At 46.0% G+C, this 18,111-nt stretch overlaps 1 protein-coding gene and 1 long non-coding RNA gene across 8 annotated transcripts in view; one reads left to right on the top strand and one right to left on the bottom strand.

Moving 5' to 3' along the window:
* LOC140411079 (uncharacterized) overlaps positions 1-18,111 on the bottom strand; it is a 108,604-nt gene that overhangs the window by 59,942 nt on the left and 30,551 nt on the right. The gene's annotated exons all lie outside the window — the stretch shown is intronic.
* Positions 1-18,111, top strand: part of anapc1 (anaphase promoting complex subunit 1) — a 318,440-nt gene that overhangs the window by 285,840 nt on the left and 14,489 nt on the right. For 4 of the 7 annotated variants that reach the window (XM_072500089.1, XM_072500086.1, XM_072500088.1 and 1 more), the window contains 5 exons: positions 1,150-1,217; positions 1,355-1,526; positions 1,621-1,707; positions 5,106-5,201; positions 7,148-7,343. In XM_072500089.1, coding sequence (XP_072356190.1) covers positions 1,150-1,217; positions 1,355-1,526; positions 1,621-1,707; positions 5,106-5,201; positions 7,148-7,343 — 619 coding nt within the window. The remainder of the gene's footprint in view (positions 1-1,149; positions 1,218-1,354; positions 1,527-1,620; positions 1,708-5,105; positions 5,202-7,147; positions 7,344-18,111) is intronic. The other 3 variants (XM_072500093.1, XM_072500091.1, XM_072500087.1) reach the window with 1 other exon arrangement.

Genomic DNA, 18,111 nt, shown 5'->3' with positions numbered 1-18,111 from the left:
TGCACATTCCCCTCTCTCAATCTATAGCCATCCAGATAATAATTTGTCTTCCTGTTTTTGCTATTCAAGTGAATAACTTCAGATTTATCCAAATTATACTGCATCTGCCACTCACTAAACTTGTCCAAATCACACTGAAAGATCTCTGCATCCTCCCAACCAGCTTTATGTCATCTGCAAATTTGGAGACATTGCATTTAGTTCCCTCATCTAAATCATTAATACATATTGTGAATAGCTGGGGTCCCAGCACCGATCCCTGCCACTTGGAAAAATACCCGTTTATTCCAACTCGTTGTTTCCTGTCTGCCAACCAGTTTTCTATCCACCTCCATATACGACCCCCAATCCCATGCACTTGAATTTTACACAATCTCTTCTGCGGGACTTTGTCAAAAGCCTTTTGAAAGTCCAAATAAATCACATACACTGGCTCCCAATCATCAACTCTCCTAGTTACATTCTCAAAGAATTCCAGTACATTTGTCAAGCATGATTTCCCTTTCAGTAATCCATGCTGCCTCTGTCTGATTCTGTCACTGTTTTCCACGTGCTCTGTTATTAAAACTTTTATAATGGACTCTAGAATTTCCCCCATTTCCGATGTCAGACTGACTAGTCTTTAATTCCCTGTTTTCTCTCTACCTCCCTTTTTAAACGATTGCTTACAGCATTCCAGTCCGCATTTATATTTTTATTGGCTGTTCACTGTGGATTAAATTTGAAATTGGCAGCGAACAATAACATTGGGAAAATATTCGTTTTTTTCCATTTGTTTCCCAATTATAGGGAAATAGGTTTATATTTCACATGGTAAAATAGTCTTCTAATTCTTAGCTTCATAAATGAGCAGACCCTTTAGTGGTAGGGTATCAAGGTGGGGAGAGCAAAACTAAGATGAACGAACACGGTCCACTTATTTTTATATCGGCCACTCATTTGGTTCTGCTCAAAAGGCGGCATTTTGATTGACTTCAGAGAAGCAAATCAAACTACACATGGTTAATTTGGAAATGTCTTAAGTAGCACAGTACGAGATCACCGCATGTCCTGCATACAATCCAATCATAAAGTAATAATCAGGACAGGTTAAGAGAAATGAGCAGCCTCCAAATTAAAGACAATTGACAAGATCTTTACCCTTTACAGATTAAAGTCAAAGGTCCCAAGTATTGGGAGATTATGATGGATCTTTCTAAAGGACCACAAGGTTTGCAGTGAGTATCCTTGCATTGTAATTCTTTATCTTGTCCTGTCCGTTTGTTGAGCGTAGAAATACTTGAAAGCTGTAATTTTGCGCTGTCTGCACCGATTGATTTGTCGCCACCCAATTCTCATGGGCTCTTTATTTCAGATCAATTCTGTCGAAGGATGGTTTTCTTTATGTCAAGCTCCGAGCGGGACATCTCTCCTACACGGAGGATCCGAAAGGCTTCCGCAGTCTTTTAGCTCAGACATTCACTCACAGAAATCCCGAGTTCCTTTCTATCAAGGTACAACCACGAAGACTGCTTCCTTCTCAACTGGTGACAGAAGTGCTCAGTACTTCATTTCATTTTTTGGCTCTTGTGTGTCAACTAGATTTTTTTTTTTAAAACCCCCACTGTTCTTCCTTTACAGCCTGAAGCTGTTTCAGCTTTTACCTCAGATCCGGCTTTGCTGTCGTTTGCAGAGTACTTCTGCAAACATTCAAAGAAAGAGGGACAGGTAAGCATTCCTTATCGCAGTGGCAATATCACATGACACTCTATTTCTCTGCATACGTTTGTTCCTTGCCGTGCTGTGTCGTCCTGCATTGGTAATAAAGTCTGCCCAAACCTTTAATGCCACAACTCTTGTTTTCTGACGTTGGTTGAATATTTGCCCAAGCGGTTAGTTATGACCAACAAAATGTTGAGCTGTTCTTAGACTTCGTTAGAGCGAGGGACAGAATGTGTTTCACTAATTCAGCCAAAATCTGTTTAGTAGTTAACGTACGAAGTAGTGGCTTATTTGCTGCAGTTTGGTGGGAAACTATTGCTTGTAAATGAAACAAATACTGAAGTCAGAGCGAACACAAGGCAACTGAACCTCCTGAATCTGATATCAATCAGCTTGAGGAGATGAGGGTAGTTTCACCTGGAGATAACTCAATGGATGTCCGCAGCATGTTTGTTATGAGTGTGATAGTTGTGTACTTGGCATTTGCAATTTTTCTTGTCTCACCCTCTGTTTCTGGCAGGTTATTTTCTCCCAGATTCTTAAAGTGAATATTTTTCTTTGGGCAATTCTGGACTTGGTGTTAGAGTAGAAATGATTCTCTCAGTCAGTTAGTGGAGTACAGTGTGACTCCCGCAGTCTACTACTGGAGTACAGTGTGACTCTCGCGGCCTGTTACTGGAGTACAGTGTGACTCTCGCGGTCTGTTACTGGAGTACAGTGTGACTCTCGCAGTTTGTTACTGGAGTACAGTGTGACTCTCGCGGTCTGTTACTGGAGTACAGTGTGACTCTCGCAGTTTGTTACTGGAGTACAGTGTGACTCTCGCAGTCTGTTACTGGAGTACAGTGTGACTCTCGCAGTCTGTTACTGGAGTAGAGTGTGATTCTCAGTCAGTTAGTGGAGTACAGTGTCATTTCCGCAGTCTGCTACTGGAGTACAGTGTGACTCTCAGTCTGTTACTGGAGTACAGTGTGACTCACTGTCTGTGACTGGAGTACAACGTGATTCTCGCGGTCTGTGACGACGTACAGTGTGATTCTCACGGTCTCTTACTGTAGTACAGTGTGATTCTCAGTCTGTTACTGGAGTACCGTGAGGTTATTGCAGTCTGTTATTGGAGTACAGTGCGATTCTCACAAGCTGTTACTGGAGTACATTGCAAATTGCACAGTCTGTCGCAGAAGTACAGTGTGACTCTCACTGTTTGTTACTGGAGAACAGTATGATTCTCACTGTCTTCCTGGAGTACAGTGTGATTCTCACAGTCTGTTACTGGAGTACAGTGTGATTCTCACGGTCTGTTACTGGACTACAGTGTGATTCTCACAGTCTGTTACTGGCGTACAGTGAGATTCTCATGGTCTCTTACTGGCGTACAGTGTGATTCTCACGGTCTGTTACTGGAGTACAGTGTGACTCTCAGTCTGTTACTGCAGTACAGTGTGATTCTCACGGTCTCTTACTGCAGTACAATGTGATTCTCAGTTAATACTGGAGTACAGTGTGATTCTCAGTCTGTTACTGGAGTACAGTGTAACTCTCTCAGTCTGTTACTGGAGTACAGCATGATTCTCACTGTCTGTGACTGGAGGTCAACGTGATTCTCGCGGTCTGTGACGGCGTACAGTGTGATTCTCACGGTCATACTGGAGTACAGTGTGATTCTCTGTCTGTTACTGGAGTACCGTGAGGTTATTGCAGCCTGTAATTGGAGTATAGTGTGATTCTCACAGTCTGTTACAGGAGTACAGTGCGATTCTCAGAGACTGTTACAGGAGCACAGTGCGATTCTGAGTCTGTTACTGGAGTACATTGCAAAATGCACAGTCTGTTACAGGAGTACAGTGTGATTCTCACTGTTTGTTACTGGAGTACAGAGTGATTCTCACGGTCTGTTACTGGAGTACAGTGTGAATCTCTCTGTCTGTTACTGGCGTACAGTGTGATTTTCACAGTCTGTTACTGAAGTACAGTGTGATTCTCACAGTCTGTTACTGGAGTACAGTGTGAATCTCCCAGTCTGTTACTGGAGTACAGTGTGATTCACAGTCTGTTACCGGAATACAGTGTGACTCTCACAGTCTGTTACTGGAGTACAGTGTGATTCTCACAGTCTGTTACTGGAGTACAGTGTGATTCTCACAGTCTGTTACTGGAGTACAGTGTGATTTTCACAGTCTGTTACTGGAGTACAGTGTGACTCTCAGTCTGTTACTGGAGTACAGTGTGATTCTCACAGTCACAGCTACCACCAAGAGTCATATTGAATGCGAAACGTTAACTCTCTTTCTCTATACACGGTTGCTGCTAGACGTGCTGAGTGTTCCAGCTTTTTTTTTTTATCGCACTCCAGCTGCGGCCTTGCCTGAGGCCGGCAGCCTCTGCACAGAGGCATGAGGTAAACGCTGGGATAATTCTGCTCAGGACAGCTCTCTGCCACTCCCTGAGCTGTCAGAACAGCTGCTTTAGTTGAGTAATGTCACTGGCAGTGACATCGCAGCACTGTGTAACAACTGGGTGAGGCAGCACTAATGAGGTGGATATGTCGTAGCTCAGCAGCTGGGAGCCTCGGGCATTTGATGTTCCGCAGGTTCTGTTTTTCCATCAAGGGAAGCAAATATGGTCATTTGGGTTTTGCAATGATTTTTCCTTTTTCAGACTTGACATTTTGCTGCATGGAGCTCTTGAATGCTGTTTAGCATTCTGGAAACCTGGGAATGTGGGATTGCGGTGAGGGCAAACGCGCATTCACCATCTTGCTGTGCCTCAGCCCTGCAGACAACAGCAACACTGACCTGTCAACTTTGCTTGAATTCCCATTTCCTGTCGCAAATTGAAAAATGCACAAGTGTCGAAGATGTGAGATATTAGTGGCTAGCACTGTTGCTTCACTGCACCAGGGTCACGGGTTCGATTCCCGGCTTGGGTCACTGTCTGTGCAGAGTCTGCACGTTCTCCCTGTGTCTGCGTGGGTTTCCTCCGGGTGCTCCGGTTTCCCCCAAAGTCCCGAAAGACGTGCTTGTTAGGTGAATTGGACATTCTGAATTCTCCCTCTGTACCCGAACAGGCGCCGGAATGTGGCGACTCGGGGATTTTCACAGTAACTTCATTGCAGTGTTAATGTAAGCCTACTTATGACAATAAAATTATTATTATATTAAAGTGTTAAGTTTAGAGTGTTTTTACTGGACTTTCAGGTCTGAGTGGTGTTTCAATGTTGTAAATCCCCGTTAAAATCATCTTCTGGCCCAGTATGAATGAGTGCCGAAGTTAGTAATCCCCATTTTACCTATGCACAAGACTTTCCAGAAAGTAGTTTATTACTTATTGTTATGGTATACCTTTTAGTCATTGATGAAAAACAATATTATGTTATTAACAATAAAACCATTCTCTCCCTTCAGAAACAGGATGTGCTGGATTTGTTCTCATCCATCTTATATGAATGTGTTACTCAAGAGAAGCCAGAAATGTTACCTACATATATAGCCATTGACCAGGTAAAACCGAGATCTTGTGGTCTCCTTTGTGTGCATTTTCACCATTTTCTCCCCTTTCTGTTTCTACTATCTCTCTGCTCCACGCTAACTTCACTTGAGGCGAGGAGCATGAAGTTAGGTGGGGTTATGTGGATAGGGCGAGGGAATTGGCCTGTGTAGGGTGCTCTTTCAGAGTGTCGGTGCAGATTCTCTGGGCTGAATGGCCTCCTTCTGCACTGTAGGAATTCTATGAAACCCTTTCCCACCAAATTTCCTATCAGTTTTTCTGAAAAATCCATAGGAATATTCATTTGGTAAGGCACAACTTGAGTATTGCTGAAACAAGACATGCTGTCGAAGCTTTCCAGCTTGTACTCATCAGGATTGCGAAATTACGGAACGTAAGACAATTTATTCTACATGAGAAAAGGGTTACTGATTAGATCCCAGGAGAGTGCCAAAAACTGTGTTCTACTCCGTGGCCAAAGCCCTGGCAGTTTCCTCTGAGGCATCCCCATTAGAAGGTGCTGAGCAATCAATTTCTTCCAACCATTATAGGTCAGGGATCTCGTGTGCATTGACAGTAAACCCCATGCAGTTAAGGAGCCAGTGTTGTTCCAGGTTGTCGTGGCCTCTTCCACTTAGTTAGGTTTCTACACTCGCCGTCACCAGGTTGGGAAGCCGGCAGGAAAGTGGAGCTGAAGCCTAAGATCAACCATGGTCATGTTGAATGGTGGAACAGGCTCGGCAGGTTGTATGGTCTCCTCCTCACCCTGTACCTTATATTCTTGTGGTGGTGAATTCTCTGGTAGGGTCAGAATAAGAAAGGCGCATGACATGTCCGTACCAGAAGAGTTGGTAACCATAGAATTCCTACAGTGCAGAAGGAGGCCATTTGGCCGATCGTGTCTGCACCGATCCTCTGAAAGAGCGCCCTTCCCCAGCCCTATCCCTGCAACCCCATAGCCCCACCTAACCTATACATCTTTGGATACTATGGGCCAATCCATCTGACCTGTAGAGCTTTTGGACTGTGGGAGGAAACTGGAGCACCCGGAGGAAATCCACACAGACACAGGGAGAAATGCAAACTCCACACACTGGCTGGAATTGAACCCGGGTCTCTGGCACTATGAGGTGCCAATGCTAACCACTGTGCAACCGTGCCAACAAACAACCCAAGCATTACCTCTTGAACGCACTGCCCCTAATGATTAAAAGTAGCAAATTATTTTGCTTTTTCTATGGCTTTGTCTGATCCATCTGGAAGTTATGCATTTGAATTGCTAGATATCTGTTTATTCACGTCCCGCAGTGTCAGTCAGTTGGGTAGGTCCTCCTGTCCCGTCATCTAGTGCCTCTCTTTATCTGAAGGTGCTCATGGAAACAGTTGCTGGGAAGATGCAGAAGGGTGGCCATGCTGGCTCTCACACTTTGCTCAGCCAAGGTCAAGACCTGGAACTTGTAAAGGGTTTCAACCATGAACCTACCTGTGACCCTTCCATGTCTCAATGCACTGGATCTGCAGTGTGCTTTGCTCTCCTATATGCATGCACATAGAACAATGGTGCTCCTGATGTGATCTGGGTCTCACTTGTAGCCCCGACTCCCGTTTCATCTGGTGCGCTTTGCTGTTGAGTCACAGGGATGTCACAGCGGGGTGACCTTCAGTGGTCATTCCTGCAGTCTTTCTGCTAGCACTCAAACAACTTGAGCATAACAAATACATTTAGGGCGTGAGGCATCCACCGCATGTTTTAATGGTTTTGTTGAAACCCAATGAAGCCAGAACAATCCAGTGCTCAGTCAATGAGTAGTTCAACAATGAGCTCCACTGCATTTTCCTCAGTAAATCTTGATTAAATTGTGGTGTTTTTTTTTTGCTCAAGAAATTTGGGTTGTGCTGTTGTCCGACTCGGTTTGGGAAAGACTGCACCATTCAGTATTGTTTACTCCCCCCATCTCAGGCTGTGCGCCGATTAGAACGGAAAGAGATGTCGGAGACCTTCGAGCTGTGGCAGATCAAATTGATGCAGCAGTTCTACAACTCTGTCTGTCTCCAGGATAAATTTAAAAACAGCACCACTGGGCTACTCATCAACCCCGAGTTTCTTCTGGCTATGAAGAACACATTGGATAAAACCCTGGATCTGTGGCTCCACGGTGAGCACTTCTTGTCATTTTGTTTAAATCCTGTTGCTGGCCTTTCAGCTGTCTGGTTTGTGGACGTGTCATTTTAACATTGAACCTGGATGCTCCATCTAAAAAGAACTTAAAATAATGGCGTTGAACCCAATTGAAAAGAAGTTGGATGGGCGATAGGCCTAATAGTTACTGGAAGAGAAAACAATTTATGATCTATTTGTGTGGCTAGTCCTAATTTTTTATTTTTTTTTCTGGGATGGGGGCCTCGCTGTTGAGGCCAGCATTTATTGCCCTTGATATTGGTACAATACAAGACCTCTACTTACCTCTGAAAAGCAAGAACTCGATTTGTGCAATTCAACAATCTAGGTCAACGGTTAAAAAATGGCATAAGGGCAACTGTTTTTCTTTTGAACTGCTGCAGTGCATTTGGTGTGGGTACACTCGGATGTTGTTGGGGAGGTCCAGGATTTTGATCCAGCCACGGTGAAAGAGTGGTGATATAGTTCCAAGCCAGGATGGCGTGTGGTTTGGAGGGCAACTTGCCGTTCTTGCGCATTTGCTGCTCTTGTCTTTCTATCTGGTAGAAATTGTGGGTTTGGACGGAGCTGTCAAAGGAGCGTTGGCAAGTTGCTTCAGTGCATCTTGTAGGCGATGGAGGCACAGATTCTTACAGACTCAACTCCGGCTGTTTTAGGACAGCAGTTTACCAGGATGCTCTTGTTACGAGTCAATTGCTCTTGAGCAAGCTGCATGTAGGTGTGCCACAATTAGCTCCCAAGAGGCCTAGACTAGGGATGGGGGAAGCAGGGAAGCCAGCTTTAGTTCCCATACTTTATCATCATTCCCAAAGCCCTTTCCACAAAGCATTTACACATATGGATGTCGGTTGAGGATGGAATTGGGCTCGGCTGTGGAGCATTCCAAATTATCCAGAGCTTGCCGACAATCAAGACACCAGCCAAAGTAATGATCACTTGGAACAAGATGCTGAGGGTGAAAATGTAACCCAACCAAGAATTGAATACCTTTGGAGAGATGGGGAAATGAAAATAAATGAATCCAATTATGGGGAATCCTTTGACATTACAATACATGCATTGCATTGAATTTAGCTTGCCTTGTTTTGGATTGCAATAGATGATTAAACACATTAGGCAAAAACAGCAGCAACGATACTTTGAAAGCTCAGTACACACAAGAACTTGTTTGCACTCATACTTTCACATGGGGGCAGAGAGTGAAGTAAGAAATAAAACCTAATTCTTTGGGCTCACACTTAGGGCTGAGTTCCCCTTTATATTTTAAAATTCAATGAGGAACTTTAAGTGTTGGCAGATCACCGTCGCTGTTGCCTTTCCTGAATGACAGCCATTCTGATTCAGGCTCGCCAGAACAAGTGGTCCAACTCCAGGTAATCCAATCATTTGAAAGGATCATTGTAAACGATGCAGAAAACGGAGAATTCGAAGCTCAAAAAAACTGTCAGCTACTCGGGATGCATATGCGCAATCCAGCCGCTACTTTTCTTGCTGTAAATTGGAAGCACGGAAATTTTTCAAGACTCTGATTCTTGATGCCTCGTGCTGAGATCATGAACTCAACAAACTGTTTGGTTTGTAAAATAAACCAAATGTCCAATTTATACCTCGAAAGAAACTTCCTGTCTCCTCGTTATAGCTTGACGGGTGCTGATTTTATGGTTTGGAAATCAGACCGATAGAGGACAGTATCTGATAACGGTACTGGAGTTGTATTTATAGTGGCCCAGGCCATGTTCCACTTTGTTACCATTCTTGTTCAGTGTTCTCCCAAAAGCAAAGAAAATCCCCCAAATAACCCCCATCGACGGCACTGCCACCTAAGACGGGAAAGAACCAATCGCCCGGCCGAAAAGCCAGCAGAGACGAGGGGAACGACACCTCAGCCTAAGAACGAGGATGGACAGAACCAGCGAGGGCTGACCCCACAGATTTCCCAGCGCAGACCCGGGCGCTGATGGAACCAATTCAGGGCTTTATCACCTCCGAACTCCAAAGACACAAGGAGATGAAAGAAGACCCATTGGCGGCTGTCGAAGCGGCAGCAGAGGTCGCAACAGCACCCATGAGGGAGGCAATGGACAAATGGAACAGAAGCTAGAGGCCCAAAAACCGACGACACAGGACCTCGAAAAAGGCACCACGGACCAAGGGGCCTGGATCGCAACACTCGAGGCTGGTCAAGACCCAGAAGAGGTTGAAGGACATGGTCGGCGACCAAGAAAACCGGTCGCGCCAATGAGGCTTGGGGATTATGGGGCTGCTGGAGGGAATAGAGGGGAAAAACCCCACAGAATACATCGCAGGGATTCTCAGGAAGCTGGTTGGCAAGGAGGGCTTTGCCAAGCCCCCGCAGGTGTACCGTGCCCACAGGTCCTTCTGGCGGCGACCCAGGGCTGGGGAACCACCGCGGGCGATAATCGTAAAGCTCCACAGATACCAGGATAAAAAGGGATTCCTGAGGTGGGTGAAGCACGCGAGGGGGTGCAAAGACATCCAATCCGCTTGTACCAGGACATTGATGTTGACATGGCCACGCACCAGGCGCAATTCAATGGGGCTATATCCGCGCTCTACAAAAGTGGGGAGCGGTTTGGCATGCTCTGCCCTGCCAAACTGTGGGTCAGGGCAAAGAACTATACTTTAATGTCCTGTAGGAGCCCAACAGGTTTGTCCAGAAGAATGGACTGGATAAGCAACAATAGAGGGCAATGGCCAGAACACCACGTGCTGTAAGGAGCTGAGAGGGGCAGGGTGATCACATGCAGGGGTGCGGAAGGTTGGAGAGGTAAACAGGGTTGCATCGAGGAATCCGACTGCTGGGAAGCCGCTACATTAGCGAACAAGCTGGTGTGCGAGGGAGGAGGCCGCTGCGCACTTCCAGGCAGGGAGGGAGTGCCTGGCAGGCGAGAGGAAAAGCAGAATTTCAGGGGAAAGAAGGATGGGGGGGGGGTTGGGATGATATTAGCGGTAGGGACACCGCCAGGGGGGAGGGGGGGGGGGGGGGGGAGAAGCAGAGGGGTAAGGATAGAGTGCTGGTTGCAACAGGTCACACTTGGAGATGGCGAAAAAGAAGTAGTCTGCGGCCATCTTGAATGGCCCGTGAACAGGAGTAGGTCCAGACGAATAGGGCCAGGCCCACAGTGTGAGTATGGTTGACCCCACAGGAGGGGTGGGTACCAGCCCCCCCACCAAAATCTGGATATTAACAAGGAACTTGAGAGGCATCAACAGGCCGGTGAAAGAACCCAGAATTCTCACCTATCTCAAGAGTCTTAGCGTAGAGGTAGCCTTCCTACACTAATTGTGTGTGTAGGGGGGAAAAGCTGAGAAGTTTTGGCTGGTAGGAAAACTGTGTTAAATTTGAAAAAAAATTTGAAAAAGTTAATTACTTAACGAGGTAGACGAGAGACTAAACCGGAGGGCAGAGATTAGTATTTAACATTTAATTGTACAGTAAAAATCTAGTGCCAGGGACCGTATAATTAATTGTAACTTAATTTAATAATGATTTAAGTATGTATTTTGAATTAATTAACTCGTGCTTAAATGTCACTCAGCGGGGTGCAGTGCTCCAACTGTGAGATGTGGGAGATCCGTGACGCTTCCAGCTTTACGGTTGACTACGTCTGCAGGAAGTGTAACCAATGGCAGCTCCTCACAGACCGCATGGTTCGGTTGGAGCAGCAATTGGATGCACTTAGGAGCACGCAGGTGGCGGAAAGCGTCATAGATAGGAGTTAAAGAGACATGGTCACACCCAAGGTGCAGGCAGACAGATGGATGACCGCTAGAAAGGGCAGGCAGTCAGTGCAGGAATCCTCTGTGGATGACCCCCTCTCTAACAGGTATACCGTTTTGGATGCTGTTGGGCGGGATAGCCTATCAGGAGAAAACAACAGCAGCCTGAACAGTGGCACCACAACTGGCTCTGTTGCTCAGCAAGAGATGGCAAAGTGCAGGAGAGTGATTGTTATAGGGGATTCTATAGTAAGGGGCACAGATAGGCACTTCTATGGACGTGAAAGAGACTCCAGGATGGTATGTTGCCTCCCTGGTGCCAGGATCATGGCTGTCTCTGAATGAACACTGGACATCCCGAAGGGGGAAGGTGACCAGCCGGTGGTCAGAGTACACAAGTACTAACGACATAGGCAGGAAGAGTGATGAGGTCCTGCAGAAGGAGTTCAGGGAGTTAGGCAGTACCTCTAGGGTTGTAATCTCAGGATTAATCCCTGTGCCACGTGCCAGTGAGGCTAGAAATAGGAGGATAGTGCAGCTAAAGACATAGCTAAACTGGTGGTGTTGGAGGGAATGTTTCAGATTTCTGGACCACTGGGATCTCTTCCGGGGCAGGTGTGACCTGTACAGGAAAGACGGGTTGCATTTAAACTCGAGGGACACCAATATCCTGGCTGGGAGTTTTGTTGGAGTCACTCGGGAGGATTTAAACTATTATGGCAGGCGTGTGCGAACCAGAGTGCTAGCTTAGAAGGTGTAATAACTGAAGGGGAAATAGAGAACAAAAGTAATTGAACAACATCACCCTATCTGCTCAAACGCAGTGGTTTAAAGTGTATTTATTTCAACGCCAGATGGATAGTAGGCAAGACAGATGAATTTGGAGCACTTATTAGTACTTGGAATTATGATGTTGCGGCTATCGGCTGGTTAACGGAAGGGCAGGATTGGCAGCTGAAGGATATAGATGCTTCAGGAGAGATAGAGCTGGATGTAAAAGGGGTGGGGGAGTAGCATGACTGGTTAAGGAGAATATTATAGCTGTACTGCAGGAGAACACTTTGGAGGGCACATACAATGAGGCAAATGGGCTCAGTAGCGATGGTCAGCACGGTTTTGTGAAGGGGAGGTCATGCCTCAATAACTTGATCGAGCTTTTTGAGGAGGTGACAAAGATGATTGATGAGGGGAGGGCGGTGGATGTTATTTACATGGACTTCAGTGAAGACTTTGACAAGGCGCGTCATGGCAGACTGGTACAAAAGGTGAAGTCACACGGGATCAGAGATGAGGTGGTAAGATGGATACAGAACTGGCTGGGTCATAGAAGGCAGAGAATGGCAATGGAAGGGTGTTTTTCTGAATGGAAGATTGTGACTAGTGGTGTTCCACGGGTCGGTACTGGGGCCTCTGTTTGTGGTGTACATAAATGATTTGGAGGAAAATGTAGCTGGTCTGATTAGTAAGTTCGAGGATGACACTCCAGGTTGGTGGAGTGGCAGAATTGTCAGAGGATACAGCAGGACATAGATAGTTTGGAAACTTGGGCAGAGAAATAGCAAATGGAGTTTAATCCAGACAAATGTGAGATAATGAATATTGGTAGGTCTAACATAGAGGGGAAATATACTGTAAATGGTAAAACTCTTAGGAATATAGATTACGGTCTGTGGATCAGGAAACGAGGATCCAGTTGCAGAGAGCAGCTGAGTCCTAGGTTTTGAAGTTTGATGTAACTCAAGGTCGTGCACAGAACACACCTAACTGAGACACGGATGAGCGGGTTCTTCCCGGAGGTGGAGGATAAGTGGGAGTGGTGGCGGGGGGGCCTGGCCAACCACACCACATGTTCTGGTCCTTCCCCAGACTCTGGAGTTCTGGACAGCTTTTTTTGAGTCCATGGCCAGATTTGTGGGGGTCAAGATGGAGCCGTGCCCATTTATGGCAGTCTTCGGAGTGTCAGAGCTCTGGACAGGGAAGGGAGCGGCGCCCTGGCCTTCGCCTCACTGATCGCCAGGCAGAGACTTCTGCTGGACTAGTGCCACCTAGGGCCTCGGAGTAGCTCTCCAACCTGGCCGAGTTTCTGAAATTAGAAAAGTGACAACCATTTGTGCAGTTGTATGTGCAACTATTGTTGCCTAGTTTCTTTGTTTATGTATTTGCCAATGGCGCTATTTTGTTATTTATATATATAATAATATACCTCTGCACGTCTTTCGACTGTGGGAGGAAACCGGAGCACCCAGGGGAAACACACGCAGACACGGGGAGGCAGTGCAAACTCCACACAGTCACCCAAGGCCAGAATTGAAACTGAGTTCCTGGCGCCGTGAAGAAGCAGTGCTAACCACTGTGCCTGCCCAATCTGAAGCAGATGTTTCCAGCAAGAGTTGTTAGAAAGGGAGCAGGAGCAGGGAGCCCAGCTTTTTGTTATCTATGCCATTATCTAAAGCTAACCACAAATGCTTCTGCCATGTTCTGGCATCAGCTAATTCTCCTCATGTTAAGAGCCCGCTGATGTTACCTGCGAGAGTGTCTCAAAGCCCGAAGGATAACTTGAAACACTGGTTCTGAGCAGGTGTATTTTTGTTTTGAATAGGGTGAGGAACAATGTACAACCCAGTGAGGAACCAGACCAGTCGTCGTGTAAACAATTAATAAAGAATATTTATTCAAGTAACAGGAAAGAAAAAAAACACGACAAAAGATTAATATACTCTATGGCACTTAAGTATATTAATAACTAAACACGCCGTTTCATTTGAAGTTACCTCATGTTCCCAAAATATATCCATATTCCCTGAACTCACTTGAGACAGCCCTTTTCTTGAGCAACATCTAATTTGTGTAGATTATCATAGAATTTACAGTGCAGAAGGAGGCCCTTCGGCCCATCGAGTCTGCACCGGCTCTTGGAAAGAGCACCCAACCCAAGCTCAACACCTCCACCCTATCCCCATAACCCAGTAACCCCACCCAACACTAAGGGCAATTTTGGACACGAAGGGCAGTTTATCATGGCCAATCCACCTAACCTGCACATCTTTGGACTGTGGGAGGAAACCGGAGCACCCGGAGGAAACCCACGGAGACACTGGGAGGATGTGCAGACTCAGCACAGACAGTGATCCAAGCCGGAATCGAACCTGGGACCCTGGAGCTGTGAAGCAATTGTGCTATCCACAATGCTACCGTGCTGCCCGTGTAACTCTAGGCCAAATCCACTTAACAGTTACCACACAATACCACCTAGGTGACCATGTCTGGAAAAATGTATCTTCCAGGTTCAGCAAAGAGCCAAAACTACATATTTTAGAGGAGAATATCTGCAATCTGCCAAGGCTCTAAATGTTAGTTGGAACAGGCCTCCGTGGCTCAGATCATAGATGGAACTGCCTGTCTTTGGATGGACTGTTTCATAGCTAAGGAGTCGCAAATTGTGCAAAACATTGTGCAGTCATCTGCGAACATCCTCACTCCTGACCTTCTGTTGGAAGGGAGATCATTGATGAAGCACATGAAGGTGGTTGGGCCTAGGACACAACCTGAGGAACTCCTGCAATGATGTCCTGGAGCCGAGATGATAGACCTCCAACCACCTTTTGTACCAACTGTGACTCCAACGAGCAGAGAGTACCCCCCCCCCCTCCCGATTCCCATTGACTCTAGTTTAGCTAAGACTCCTTGATGCCATACCCAGTCAAATGCTGCTTTGATGTCAAGGGCAGTCACTCTCACCTCACCTCTGGCATTCAGCTCTTTTGTCCATGTTTGAACCAAGGCTGTAATGAGGTCAGGAGTTGAGTGACCCCAGCGGAACCCAAACTGAGCTTCCGTGAGCAGGTTATTGCTCAGTAAGTGCCGCTTGATAGCACTGTTGATGAGATGAAATGAAAATGAAAATTGCTTATTGTCACAAGTAGGCTTCAAATGAAGTTACTGTGAAAAGCCCCTAGTCGCCACATTCCGGCGCCTGATCGGGGAGGCTGGTACGGCTCCTTCCATCACTTTGCTGATGATGGCGAGTGGACTGATAGGGCGGTAATTGGCTAGGTTGCCCTTCAGATGTGGTGGTGAGCTACCTTTGTGAGGTAAGCTGCCTTACATCTTCAAAAACCTTTAACAGACTTATTAAATTCCATTTTCCTTTCAGAAATCAGTGCTGACTTTGCTTAATCATATAAATTGCTAAGTGCCCTGTTTCCACATCCTTAAAAATAGATTCAAGCATTTTACCCAATTGTTATTCGCCTAACTGACCTATAGTAACCTCTTTATTCCCTTTCTTCCTTCCTTAAAATGCAGGTTTTTGTTTTTGCTACCCTCCCAATCTTTGGAAATTATTATAGAATCTAAACATCCGTGGAAAATCTGCTCTGTTTGGTCCCATTAACTTTGCCAGTATAATGTCTTCATTTATATTGATTTAATTGTGTCACTCATTCTCACTAAATAATTGGTTCCCTATTATTCCCAGAATGTTTTTGAATCTCCTATCGTGAAGAAAGGTACAAAGTGTTGTTTAATACCACTACCATTTCCCCGTTATAATTCCATCTGCACTGTCTCTAAATGGCCCATGTTTACTTTGATTAATCTCTTACTATTTGTAAAGGTATAGAGACGTTCACAGTTTTTTAATGTCTACACTCATAATCTCGCTAGTTCTGAGCACAACACTTCAGAAAGGAGTTTTTGTTTTGATGGGATGTGGGCATCGCTGGTTCGGGCAGCATTTATTGCCCTTGAGAAGGAGGTGGTGAGCCGCCGCCTTCAGCCGCTGCAGTCTGTGTGCTGTAGGTACACCCATAGTGCTGTTAGGGAGGGTGTTTCAGGATTTTGACTCGGCGACAGTGAAGGAATGGCGATATATTTCCAAGTCGGGATGGTGCATGGTGCGTGACTTGGATGGAAACTTGTGAGTGGTGCTATTCCCATGTATCGGCTGCCCTTGCCCTTCTAGAAGGTCTTGGAAAGGATACAGACATTTACTGGAGTGCTACCAAGGATGAGAAACCTCATTTCTTTAGTCCCTCCAAGTAACTGGAGTTTTGCTCCTTAGAGCAAAGAAACAGTCAAAGACTTGCATTTATATAGAGTGTTTTGCAACCCAAATTGGATAGCCCAAAGTGCTTTTGCAGCCAATTAAGTTCTTATAAAAATGTTTTCACTGTTTTGTTGTATATAAATTTAGAGTGTCCAATTCATTTTTCCAATGAAGGGACAATTTAGCGTGGCCAATCCACCTACCCTGCACATCTTTTGGGTTGTGGGGGCGAAACCCACGCAAACACTGGGAGAGTGTGCAAACTCCACACAGACAGTGACCCAGAGCCGGGATCGAACCTGGGACCTCGGCGCCGTGAGGCAGCAGTGCTAACCACTGTGCCACCCTGCTGCCCGTGTTTTCACTGTTTTAATGCGGGAAACGGCATAGACGGTTGGGACAAGATTGATTAGAGGTGTTCAAAATCATGAATGGTTTTAAAAGATAATTTGTTTTCCATAAACCTTGCGGTGGGCCACGGGTCAGTGAACCGGAGGACAAAGATTTAAAGTTGTTGTCAAATGAATTAGAGGCATGATGAGAAACCTTTTACATGTGGTGTTGAGATGATCTTGATTACTCTGCCTCAAAGGGTGGTGGGAACAGATTATGTCTTTCTTCTTTATGAAATAGTAAATTTGCAGACGACACAAAGGTTGGTGGAATTGCGGATAGCGATGAGGACTGTCTGAGGATACAGCAGGATTTAGATTGTCTGGAGACTTGGGCGGAGAGATGGCAGATGGAGTTTAATCCGGACAAATGTGAGGTAATGCATTTTGGAAGGGCTAATGCAGGTAGGGAATATACAGTGAATGGTAGAACCCTCAAGAGTATTGACAGTCAAAGAGATCTAGGAGTACAGGTCCACAGATCACTGAAAGGGGCTACACAGGTGGAGAAGGTAGTCAAGAAGGCATACGGCATGCTTGCCTTCATTGGCCGGGGCATTGAGTATAAGAATTGGCAAGTCATGTTGCAGCTGTATAGAACCTTAGTTAGGCCACACTTGGAGTATAGTGTTCAATTCTGGTCGCCACACTACCAGAAGGATGTGGAGGCTTTAGAGAGGGTGCAGAAGAGATTTACCAGAATGTTGCCTGGTATGGAGGGCATAAGCTATGAGGAGCGATTGAATAAACTCGGTTTGTTCTCACTGGAACGAAGGAGGTTGAGGGGCGACCTGATAGAGGTATACAAAATTATGAGGGGCATAGACAGAGTGGATAGTCAGAGGCTTTTCCCCAGGGTAGAGGGGTCAATTACTAGGGGGCATAGGTTTAAGGTGAGAGGGGCAAAGTTTAGAGTAGATGTACGAGGCAAGTTTTTTACGCAGAGGGTAGTGGGTGCCTGGAACTCACTACCGGAGGAGGTAGTGGAAGCAGGGACGATAGGGACATTTAAGGGGCATCTTGACAAATATATGAATAGGATGGGAATAGAAAGATACGGACCCAGGAAGTGTAGAAGATTGTAGTTTAGTCGGGCAGTATGGTCGGCGCGGGCTTGGAGGGCCGAAGGGCCTGTTCCTGTGCTGTACATTTCTTTGTTCTTTTTGTTCTTTGATTATTTTCACAAGTCGGCTTACATTAAAACTGCAATAAAGTTACTGTGAAAATCCCCTACTCGTCACACTCGGCGCCTGTTCGGATACACTGAGGGAGAATTCAGAATATCCAATTCACCTAACAAGCACGTCTTTCGGGACTTGTGGGAGGAAACCGGAGCACCCGGAGGAAACCCATGCGGACACGGGGAGAACATGCACAGGCAGTGACCCAAGCGGGAATCGAACCTGGGACCCTGGCGGTGTAAAGCAACAATGTTACTCACTGTGCTATCGTGCTTACATCTGCAAGGAGAAAGGGCATAGACGTGAACGTAATTGGACAGCTTCATCAAAAGAGCCAGCACCGTCACAAGGGACAGAATAGCCTCGGTGACACTGCGAGCATTA

Source organism: Scyliorhinus torazame, chromosome 4 (assembly GCF_047496885.1).
Source record: "Scyliorhinus torazame isolate Kashiwa2021f chromosome 4, sScyTor2.1, whole genome shotgun sequence".
NCBI classification, from domain to species: Eukaryota; Metazoa; Chordata; class Chondrichthyes; order Carcharhiniformes; family Scyliorhinidae; genus Scyliorhinus; species Scyliorhinus torazame.
This window is presented reverse-complemented; position numbering and strand designations above follow the sequence as displayed.